Source organism: Octopus bimaculoides, chromosome 11, assembly GCF_046866305.1.
Source record: "Octopus bimaculoides isolate indiv1 chromosome 11, ASM4686630v1, whole genome shotgun sequence".
NCBI classification, from domain to species: Eukaryota; Metazoa; Mollusca; class Cephalopoda; order Octopoda; family Octopodidae; genus Octopus; species Octopus bimaculoides.
In genome coordinates, this window is record NC_142938.1 from 312,416 (window position 1) to 324,624 (window position 12,209).

Here is a 12,209-nt window from a genome sequence, read left to right on the forward strand (position 1 = left end):
TGTGATATATAAACTCTACTCCGTCTTCAGTCAACACATAATCAGCACCATCTGACAGCCACTCCATCTCTTTTTCTAATAAATGTAAACAAAAAACCCCCCAAAAATTGGTTTCTCTATTTTAATCAAGACAACATCAGATGCATCTGTTTCTATTTTGTGAATATTTTTGTTAAATTATTCCATTGTCATGGTTGAATACAAGGTTTTACAGCCAATTCCAAATTGTGCTGTTTTCTCACCTGATTCTGTTACCATTTTTTACTTATTTCACCAGTCATCTGCCTAACTCCACTTCATCAAATTACCGTCATCATCATCATCATCATCTTTCCTCACTTCAACATTCTTAATGTCTGTGGACCTACTGACCTGAACATTGAGTTCCTTTCCTGCAGACACAGATCTTTATGAAGGACACAGTTTTGGGAGTAGGGTACTGCTCCTCCTTCAACTTTCAATTATATTGTTAGAATATCTTTTGATACAATTTCTATCCAAGTTGCAATATAAATGAATATTACTCTTAATTTTCTAATTGTGACATATAAAACTGAACAAATACTTCCAAAGTTCACTATTTGGAATGGGTTCTGTAAATGTCAATTCGAAAAACCATGAATAAATTCTGGAATTAAATCTTGTGGAATTAATGACCAGTTTTAGAAACATAAATTCTTTCATCTCAACTTCACACAAAAATCAACTGCAATCACATACATGTCATTAGATTGCAGTTTCTCTTTCCCTCCTTACAATTGGTTTAACCATGTCCTTTGTAAACTTATCCAAACTTGTCTCTTTTATTCATGCTTAAATGATTGCAGTATATTTTCAACATGTATAAATGTGTGTGTGTGTCATGTTTTCATGTATATGAATATACTGATATATATATATATATATATATATATATATATATATATATATATATATTTAATGCATGTCTGTGTGTATATATAAGCCATGTGTGAATGTATATATTGCTTATATATGTATATATATATATATATATATATATATATAAATAAAATGTATTTATGTGTGTATACATATGTAATGTGTACATATGTATATGTACTTGTAAAGGTATGTGTAGATGTGTGTGTGTGTATATGTGTTTGTGTAGATGTGTGTGTATATATATATGTATGTATACATGTATTTGTAGTTCTGTGTAGTCTCTAATGGAATCCCTGTTTCTCTTCCGGTCACCTGTAGGCAATTACTCGGCTTTCTCCAGTGGCCGTGAGTACCGGACAGCTGACAATTATGGCGCTGCATTGAATGGTACATCGTTTGGAAGTGGCTTCACCAAACGCAGCAGTGCCAGTCCGGGAAGCACTGGAAATACATCAAGTATCGCTCGCACTGGAACCGGCAGTAGTGGGACCAGTGGAAATGGGGGCAGTATGCGAGGTGGTGGCACAGGAGCTGGCGGAGGTGTGTGCGGTGAGGAGCTCATCTAAAAACACTCTCTTCCATTCCGTTGATATTAATTCTGTAATTTGATGATAAATGTTTTTCTGTTTGGAATTATTACTATTAAGACAGCGAGCTTGCAAAACCATTGACACACTGGGCAAAATGCTTTCTGAGTTTGAATTCTGCTGAGGCCAACTTTGCCTTTCAACATTTCAGGGTTGATAAAATAAGTACCAGTCATGTACTGGGTCAATGTAATTGACTGGCCCCTTCCCTCAAATTTCAGGCCTTGTGCCTATAGTAGAAAGGATTATTATTAAGGCAATCATTAGTAGTGTGGTGAACAACAATTGGCAGCATTTAGTCCCATCACTTTAACATCAATTGTTCAAATACCAGTGACATCTACTTTACTTTTGAAAATTCAGGGATCAAAATTAGTACCTGTCTAGTACTAATGTTGCTATAACTGACTTATATGTATATCTATTTATATATATATAGTGTGTGTGTGTGTGTGTGTGTGTGTGTAATCGTTAACGTCCATTTCCCATGCTGACAGGAGTTGGATAATTTGACAGGAGCTGGCAAGCCAGAGGACTGTGCCAAGCTATACTGTCTGCTTAGGCATAATATGTGTGTGTATATATATATATATATATATATATATATATATATATATATATATATATATATATATATAACCATTATATAAAAATCAATAAGTTTAAAATCCTCTTAGTCTTTTTAAATGTATTAATTAAAAGTGCCAAGTTTGTCTACTTATCAGAAAGAAATAATCAGTTTTTGTCATTTATTTACGCTTCTCTCTCTCTCATTTCATTGTAACCGTCCCTCATTTTTACTTCTTGGCTATCATTGCTTTATAATGAATACCATTTCTTACCATCATCATCATCTGTTGCTGGTTTTATTCAATTAACTTTTCTCACTTTAAGTTACTTTTGCTTATCATAAATGGAAAGTAAGTTTTCCTTATTAAATATTATTTCCCAAAGATATGATTGAAACCCCCCACCATGTTTAATGTGACTGCATCAACTATAAACATCAGAATATTGGTAGCATTTCAATCCATGCCATGGTGCCTGTCTGCTAATGCTCTCCTCTGCTGAAGTTTCTTAATCTACAGCTAACATTGGCTGGGTTTGAACACAGTAACTATATTTAATTACGTCTTCATGGCACTCTATTTATGAACCAGTGGCACCCATGCATGCCTTACTATAATCTCGATGTGATTAATGTTAATATTTACCAACTGCCTATATCTCACATCATTAATTTAGAAAGATTTTTCTGGCTTATGTGGGAGGTTGGCTTAGAGCAGAGGTTGACACAGAGGCTAAACTATTTCTTTTACCTTGTAAGTTTTCTGATATAAAATTTAATAATGTTCTTCTCCATTTTATATTGTAAAATTTATTGCAAGAATTTATTCTAAGTTCTTTATTATAGAACTAATTTCTTTTTTTGTTTCTTTTTAAATGTAAAACTATCATAAGTTAGAATGTTTTGTTGTGACCATCAGTTTAGGAATGACTTTGTCTTGAATGTTGTGTTGTTTTCTTATTTTAGCTGTACGAGGACAGCCACGAACTGGAGGTATCCGTGGTGGAAGAGGCAATACTGGGCTTGGCCGACCTACCTTTTCCCAGCAAACTCTGGCACAGTAGTAAATTCTGGAGCCTAGAAACTGTGTGATGGGTCGTATAAATGACTGGCCACCAACAGGCAGACACCACCTCCCTTCCCCTCCCCTTGATGGCTGCTCTTGATGAAGGTGACACTTTATTATGATGCTTTTGTAGGCATTTTCCCTCAATCTTTTGACACTCGACTAATCAACACTTGTCTTGTGGAAGGTTTATTGGCTCCCCTCTTCATATTTGGGCTATAGAATGGGGTCACATCTAGGTTCTTTTTTCACTTTTACCAACAAATATTCTAGTGGATTTCTGGTTAATTATCTTTTCTATTAGTAAATTAAGAGATAAGCAGTAAATGTTGAACTTGTTAAACTGAGCAGAATTCTTTTTAAGGGTGAATTAGGAACATTTAATCTGGGGAACCAATAAATCTCCCACAATTCTGCTCTTTACTCATTCTCACTGACCCTTTCTCCCCCCCCCCCCCCATCTCAACTGTTCCTTTTGTTCCTTGTAAGTATTTGTTGATGTTGAGTGGTAATTAAGTGGTATAGGAGTGGCAAGGCAACTTCAACAGGCAACAACTGTAACCCCCTCTCCCTCTCCTTACTCTTAACACCAGAAACACCACCACCACCACCACCATGCTTGTTTATGGAAACTTGGTAATGAGCTGCTGTAACATCCTGCCTTTACCCACTCAAGATCTCATTTACTGCTTTTTCTATCGTGCAGAATTAATGCTGGTTTAGCGACTTTTCAGCTGTTCTTTCAGACTTTAGCATCGTGAACCTTATGCAGCTATCTCTTCTCTCTTCTCCCCCCCCTCCCCGTCCCCCTCCCCCTCCCCCCTAATTTGTACAGCTCCGTTGTTGTGACCTCTCTTCCCTTCACACCAAACTCACCACCTTTTTTATAAAGTTTCGTTCTTTGTACTTCCCTACTCTTCCTTTTTACTCCACATAGGAATCTTGGCAATCAGTGTGGGAAGAGGTTCTTCCCTGTTAGTTTCAGTTCCAGCTGACAGGTTCATTTTGTCAGTCTTCGTATAAATCGTCCAAAAGAACTTGGAAAGTCTGCTATATCACCAATAAAACATAACAAAACTTCAAGGATGCCACTGTTAAGTTATTTTTTTTTTCTCTTTGTCATTTAAAAAAAAATCTATTTTCTGTTTAGCAGGGTGCTGCATCTCAGCTCAGTGTAGAGCTGCACTCAATGAAATAGGAGCATGTTTGTGTGTGTATCTATATATATAAGGGACCAGGAAACTATGCTGGTTCTATGGAGAACATTTGCTCTCAACTATGGCCATCCCACAGAGTTAGTGTAATGGCAGGAATCAAGGCAGTTCAGCAGTGTTACGCCAAGAAGATTGCATCAATGAAACACTTGAGCTACTGGGAGAGAGTGAAAGAATTGCGACTCTAGTTTCTAGAGAAAAGGTAAAATAGATGTGTGGTGATATGGTAGACCCTTGAGAGGCTGGCACCAAACTGAAATCAAGAGTTATACCATCTGCTGAACAGGATGCCACTGCATTGTTGCAAATGTCTCACTCATCCTGTCTAGAATGAGGACCAGTTGCTGCAATATCTTGGGATTCAAAGGCCTATGGATATTTACTATTATGTCAAAGCTTAATCTGCTCTCCAAGATCCCTGATGAACCTACATCATGGCAAGAAACTCAAATGAGGGTAGCAATATTGCTCTCCCTCATTTACCAAAAACCAACCAGACAGGAATGGCCACTGAAACAGAATACACACACACACACACACACACACACACACACACATCTGCATACATATATCATAGCAATACTGTTATGAATGAAAAGCAGGTAACAATTCTGTCTGTAACTGGTGGGGGTGGAGGTGATCCTGGGGAATGCTAAGCTAGCAGTACTAACTGTGATTATGAATAAAGGAATGCAAGAAATGTTGAAAATTAAAATAGTAATAATAGATTTATATATATGCATAGAACAAAAAATTAAATAAAAATTAAATGGTGATATCAAAATTAAATTCGTTAATAATAATGTCATACAGATAATTGTAACAATAAAGGGGACTTGTTACACTGTCATGGTGTAATGGTAACATAAATACTAATAATAAATATGGTAGTAACATGAGTGGTGAAAATAACAACCATTTTAATCATCTTTTCTATTACTACTAACAGTAGTTGAAGGAAATTATAAAAATGGTCATTATTTATATCACTCACATGCAATTGTAGAAATAAAGCTGCATCTCCTAGGAAATGAATGTCTCAATAAAAACATTGTATCTAGACACAATCAAAAGAATGTACATGTATAAGTGCAATGTCTGATTTGTTTCTGTTTCAAAATATCAGTGGCATGCTCGTTGTGTCATTCAAAAGTAAAGTCAACAGGCATAATACATCTGTAGCCAATATGGAGTCTGATAGAAAAGAAGGTACAACACAGCATCTCTTGGGTTCATGATAAAAACCTGCAGACTCCAGATTATGCAATGTGAGTATTGACATTATTATTATTACATTTAACCGTAACCATAAATTTGAAAAGAATTTCAGGAAATACAGGAAAAAAAAAAAAAATTTGGAGAATGATTGTTTTAGTAATATATAATATCCATCTCTGAAAATTTGGAAATGGGATTTGAGAAAAAATAAGGATCTGAAAAATAATAAATAATGGGTTTTGAAAAACGTAGACCTTAATACACTTTTGACTTTAATAAATGTAAATATAAATGCTTCTGTACAACTTTACCTTTGTACTTTTGTCTAGAAATATGCAGATGTGTATAAGTGAATATCTTTTATGAGAATGCCTGTGTGTGTGATAGACAAAACAAAAACGGGGAAAACAAAAGTCAAAAGGACATACACAGATTGATGCCCAAAGAAAGTTTAAGATGGAAAAAGGGTGTGTGACATTTCAAGCATGGCTCATTGTTGGAAAGAGGAAAAAATCAGGAGACAAGGAACAGAATAGTCTTAGAAAAATACGCATGTGTGCCAAAGGCACGTAAAAAGCACCCATTACACTCTTGGAGTGGTTGATGTTAGGAAGGGCTTCCAGCCATAGAAACCCTGCCAAATCAAATTGGAACCTGGTGCAGTTCTTCAGCTTGCCAGTTTCTGTCAAACCATCCAACCCATACCAGCATGGAAAGCAGATGCTGAAAGATTACGATATATCATCATGAGCATCATTTAATGTCTGTTGTCCATGCTGGGATGGGTTGGACAGTTTGACCAGAGCTGGTAAGCTGATGGGTTGCACCAGACTCTAGTCTGATTTGACATGGTTTCTACAGCTGGATGCCAACCACTCCGAGAGTGTAATGGGTGCTTTCTATATGCCAGTTGCATGACACGACTGATTTCATTTGTCTTGATGGGTCTTCCTCTCAAACATGGCATATTGCCAAAGGTCTTGGTCATTTGTCATTGCGTCCATGAGGCCCAACGCTTGAAAGGTGCCTCGTATGTGTCATCAGCATGCTTGCTAGTTAACAACACTGGCACCAGACACATTGCCTCAGAAGGTCCTGCTTATGTGCCAGTTGTATGCTATTGGCACTAGCCATAACTATGATTTCACTTGGCTTGACAGCTCTCTCTCTCTCTCTCTCTCTCTCTCTCTCTCTCTCTCTCTCTCTCTCTATATATATATATATATATATATATATATATATATATATATATATACCCGTGCCAGTGGCATGTAAAAAGCACTATCCGAATGACTGGCTCCCATGCCGGTGGCACGTAAAAAGCACCCACTACACCCTGAGTGGTTGGCGTTAGGAAGGGCATCCAGCTGTAGAAACATTGCCAGATCAGATTGGAGCCTGGTTTTCCAGACCTCGGACAAACTGTCCAACTTGTGCCAGTATGGAAAACAGACGTCAAACGATGATGATAATAAAAATTAATATAAACAGCTAAGTGTTTATAACAGAAAAATTCATTCGACACTAAGGGTGTCAACACACGTAAATTGTTAGGAATAAGAGTTTAAATATTTTTAATGCTGTGTCTCTTCCATAGATCTCTTCAGTGAGGACTGCTTGAACAGCACCTACAGACACACACATATATATAAGAGAGAGATGAATGTCTTTCCCTTAGCAGTTCTGTAAGGGTGTATGTTTAAATACTAATTTAATTGATATGTGATATTTTTAGTTGCTATTTGTTTTAATACTATATACATGTAGTGTGGCTTGAAAATTGGTTTAGGATTCCTTAAATATTCTCCATAATTTCAATTATTGTTTTCATTTATTAATTTGTTACTTAGTAAGGAAATAACTGTCTAGAAAAATGTGTGTCCATAAGAGTGGGAGAGCATGATAAATATTTTTACAAGCAGTTTGCTATTAAATCAGTTGTGGATGAAAAACTTATGACATTGAACTCAAAATAACTCACAGCAGCCTCAAATTATGTAGTTTGAGGTGGTATCAAAAGGTCCCTGGACTAGCTATGTTAAGAAAAAAAAAAGAACTTGTTTACCTAAGTTTTAAACATTATTTCCTTTGAAATAGTCACCTTGCACAGCAATACACCTGTGCCAGTACTCCTGTCTCTTTTGGAATCCAGCCTGGAAGTCATTTTCTGTGAGTGAGTTGAGGACCTTCTGTAATTCACTCTGAATCATGACAACAGTATTAAAATGGTGACCTTTGAGCTGCATTATCATCTTGGGCAAGAGATGGAAAATTGCAGGAGCAAAATCTGGCGAATAATGTGGGTGTGGAAGTGATATGATGTTGTTTTTGGTGAGAAACTCATGAAAGGAGAGAGTTTGGTGAAGAAACCAATTCTTTGTGTGCCATGCTTCAAAACATCGCAGTAGAACTCTGAATTGATGGCCTGGCCCTGGGGGATGAATTCTCAATGCACAAAACCATATTTCCAGGGGAGGTAATGCTTGTGGCAAATCTTGCAGATTGCTCATCATTCTTCCAGGGATGTTCTTCTGGTTTTGAAGCGTCTGTGTCACTCAAAACATTGTGTAGGTCCCAGGTCTTCCTGGATCTCCCTCCACTTGAGTGACTGGCACTTCTTTATGCAACTCTCCTCATCCATCTGTGTCACATGACCAAACCAGCAAGGTCCCCTTTGAGGCACACTCCATCTGATTCCTCTTATACTGACTTCTCTGTTGCACATGCACCCTGACATCCCCACATCAAGTGGAGCATCCCAGCTTCATTCCTCTCCAGCCTTCACGTCTTCTGCATTCAGGGCCCACATCTTGCTACCATGCAACACCACAGTTTGTGCACATGCACCATATAATCTTCCCTTCTCTTGGAGAAAGAGATCTTAGGTTGCCAACAGAAGTATATCTCTATCTCTATTTATACATTTATATATTTTTACAACTGAATGCATATATATTTTAGCATATGTAATTACACATGTAAAAATATATGCATTTCCTAATTGTGGGAACCAGCGAAATGGAACCTAGTATTTTAAGTGTGTGTGTTTGTTTATATATATATCATCATCATCATCGTTTAATGATGATGATGATATATATATAAACAAACACACACACTTAAAATACTAGGTTCCATTTCGCTGGTTCCCACAATTAGGAAATGCATATATTTTTACATGTGTAATTACATATGCTAAAATATATATGCATTCAGTTGTAAAAATATATAAATGTATATATATATATATGTGTGTGTGTGTGTGTGTGTGTGTGTGTGTGTGTGTGTGTGTGTGTGTTGGGTTGGCAAGCAAGTAATTTGTTTTTTTTGCAAATAGATAAAGTTACGATTTTGTTCCTTTTGACATTTGATAGCCATTACCTTTAGCTTACTTTAGAAGCAAATTGTGTGTAAATTTGTTTGCAGCTGTTAGTTCAGTGTCAATTTTAACATGGAGTGCAAAAAGGAACATTTTTGCCATATTTTGCTTTTTTCTTTCCCATAAAGGCAAGAAAGCTGCTGACGTTCACAAAGAGATATGTGGAGTTTATGGTGTTGATTGCTTGACAGAATACACATGTCAGAAATGGTTTGAAAAATTCTGTTCTGGAGATTGTTTGCTCAAAGATGACCAACATTCTGGTTGACCTATTGAAGATGATGATGATGACTGAATTAAAGCCATAATTGAATTTGATTGTCATATAACTGTGCGAGAGATTGCAGAGAGGTTCAATGTATCACACACAACAATTGAAAATCACTTAAAATGTCTTGGACTCATTAAGAAGCTCGATATTTGGATTCCACAGGAATTGAAAGAGATTCACTTAACACAACGAATCAATATTTGCAATATACATCAAATGCAATGAAATTGACCTTTTTTTTTAAACGAATCATCACTGGTGATGAAAAATGGATTGTCTACAATAACACAAACGAAAATGATGATGGTCCAAGCGTAATGAACGAGCACAAACCACGTCAAAAGCTGAATTGCATCAATAAAAGGTCATGCTGTCAATTTGGTGGGATTGAAAAGGTTTTTGTGTATTTTGAGCTGCTTCCAAGGAACAAAACCATTCAGATATTTATTGTCAATAACTCCTGAAACTGGAGGAAGCAATAAAAAACCATCGGCAAGAATTGTTCCACCATCACAACACTAAGACCACATATGTCTTTGCTAACTCGTGGAGAATTACTGGAGCTTGGTTGAGAAGTGATGTCATCCACCGTATAGAACTGATCTTGCACCATCAGATTACCATTTATTTCAAAGTTTGCAAAGTTCTTTGGATGGTAAAATATTTCAATAATGATGATGACTGGAAATCGAACTTGTTTCAGTTTTTGGCTGAAAAGGACCAGAAGTTCTCTGAGCAGAGAAGCATGAAGTTGCGAGAAAGATGGCAAAAGATCATTGAAAACAATGGAAAATATGTAATTGATTAAAGTTCATTCCTTCTTTGAAAAAAAAAAAAAATGATTTCACACTAAAAATCCGAAATTACTTTCTTGCCAACCTTATATATATTTGTGTGTGTGTGTGTGTATATATATCTTTAGGCACCGGCATGGCTGTGCAGAAGGAAGCTTGCTTCCCAACCACATTTCCTGTGAACTCTCACAGTTCACAGGAGATTGTCGATAAGTGATGCTGTTTATTTTACTAATATTAACGTTTGAATTTATTTATTTAATAACATTATCTTTTTCTATGGATTTCTGTTCACAAAGATCTTTTAGTCCACAGATATTATTTTAGATGAATCATAACTTTAACTTGAATGATTAGTATTAAGCGTTTACATTTCATTTCTTGTACTAACGAGAGCTTTCTCCTACAAATACTGATATAAGATACGTTATTTAAATTCTTATTTTTTCCAGAGACTTGATGAGTGACCGTATTTTGAGTAGAATATAATCTGGATCAATTTATTGTGAATTGTACTGGATCTTTCTGCCATAATGTGGCCAGGAAACGCACAAAGTCAACACTTTACCTTCTATTTTATCAATTTACTAAGTTGAATTAAATTTTAGTCTTAATATTTTATAGATTTTTATGGATTTTATACTTTTCTTTTAGATTTCATAGATTTTTAATTAGTATTTTGAAGGTTTTTCTTGATGGGGGTTTCCTTCCTTCGTTGTTTGAATTGTCTGTTGGTGGTTCTTCTCTAAACTCTATTTATATGCATCTATGTAATATTTGTATGTATAGATATATGCATATATATATATATATATATATATATATATATATATATATATATATATATATATATATATATATATACACACATATATATATATATATATATACACACATATATATATATATATATATACACACATATATATATATATATATATATATATATATATATATATATATATATATATATACACACATATATATATATATATATATACACACATATATATATATATATATATACACACATATATATATATATATATATACACACATATATATATATATATATACACACATATATATATATATATACACACATATATATATATATATACACACATATATATATATATATACACACATATATATATATATACACACATATATATATATATATACACATATATATATATACACACATATATATAATGTAATGCTCCAGCCTGCACCAGGAAATCCATATATGGAACCAGCTATCTTGGTTGAAGGAACAATTCTGAAGGTAGTAGACAAGTTTGTCTACCTGGGCAGCACACTCAGCCGTTCTTGCTCCTTGGATGAGGAAATATCTTTCAGGTTGCAGAGAGCAACTGATTCCTTCCGGTCTCTTCAGTCTCGTCTCTGGTCCCAGCATGGCATCGCAATGCAAACAAAAGTTGCTGTGTACCATGCATGTGTGCTGACATCGCTCCTCTACTCATGTGAGACATGGACTCTGTACAAACGTCAGGTAAGGGTCCTTGAATGCTTTCATCAGAGATGTCTCAGGCACATTCTCAATGTTGACTGGACCTCAAGGATTCCAAACACACAGGTCCTGAGGACAGCTGATATCTTGAGTATTGAGGCAATGGTGCACAAGCACCGGTTACATTGGACTGGACACCTTATTAGAATGAACGATAGCAGGATTCCTAAGGAGGTGCTCTATGGAGAACTTGTGAATGGAAGGAGACGCCGTCAGAAACCAAGGCCTGTGATATGCAGGACACTGACTGGGAGAACAATGCCTTTCATCGCCACAGATGGAGGAAGCAGGTTAAGGAGGAGATCGACACTTTTGAGAGAGCGCGTATCCAGCATGAAGAATTTAAGCGAGCTGCATGAATGCGCACGGCTCGTGTAGTGAATGGGGAAAGCTTGGTCTGCAATGTTTGCAGTTGTGTATGCTTGTCAAGAGCAGGGCTCATTAGCCACCAACGGAGCCGCAAAGGCAAAATATAAGTTAGTCCTAGAGCTCACAATGTTCCTGAAGGTTGGCAATGGTCTTCCTCAGTCACGAGTGGACGGCCATCAAATATATACATACGTATGTATATATATATCATCATCATCATCATCATCGTTTAACGTCCGCTTTCCATGCTAGCATGGGTTGGACGATTTGACTGAGGAATGGTGAAACCGGATGGCAACACCAGGC

At 36.0% G+C, this 12,209-nt stretch overlaps 2 protein-coding genes across 7 annotated transcripts in view; both read left to right on the forward strand.

The window, feature by feature from the left end:
• LOC106881202 (uncharacterized) overlaps positions 1 to 4,210 on the forward strand; it is a 38,765-nt gene extending 34,555 nt beyond the window's left edge. For 2 of the 6 annotated variants that reach the window (XM_089359165.1, XM_089359167.1), the window contains exons 11-12: positions 1,222 to 1,452; positions 3,025 to 4,210. In XM_089359165.1, the coding sequence (XP_089215291.1) occupies positions 1,222 to 1,452; positions 3,025 to 3,122 (329 nt within the window). In that variant the 3' untranslated portion in view covers positions 3,123 to 4,210. The remainder of the gene's footprint in view (positions 1 to 1,221; positions 1,453 to 3,024) is intronic. The other 4 variants (XM_089359166.1, XM_089359168.1, XM_089359169.1 and 1 more) reach the window with 2 other exon arrangements.
• A 1,225-nt stretch (positions 4,211 to 5,435) lies between these two features.
• LOC149133149 (histone-lysine N-methyltransferase SETMAR-like) lies at positions 5,436 to 10,062 on the forward strand. The gene is made up of 2 exons (XM_089359171.1): positions 5,436 to 5,606; positions 9,064 to 10,062. Exons 1-2 carry the CDS (start codon positions 5,573 to 5,575, stop codon positions 9,201 to 9,203), a joined length of 174 nt encoding a protein of 57 aa, XP_089215297.1. The 5' UTR covers positions 5,436 to 5,572; the 3' UTR covers positions 9,204 to 10,062.
• Positions 10,063 to 12,209: the final 2,147 nt, after the last annotated feature.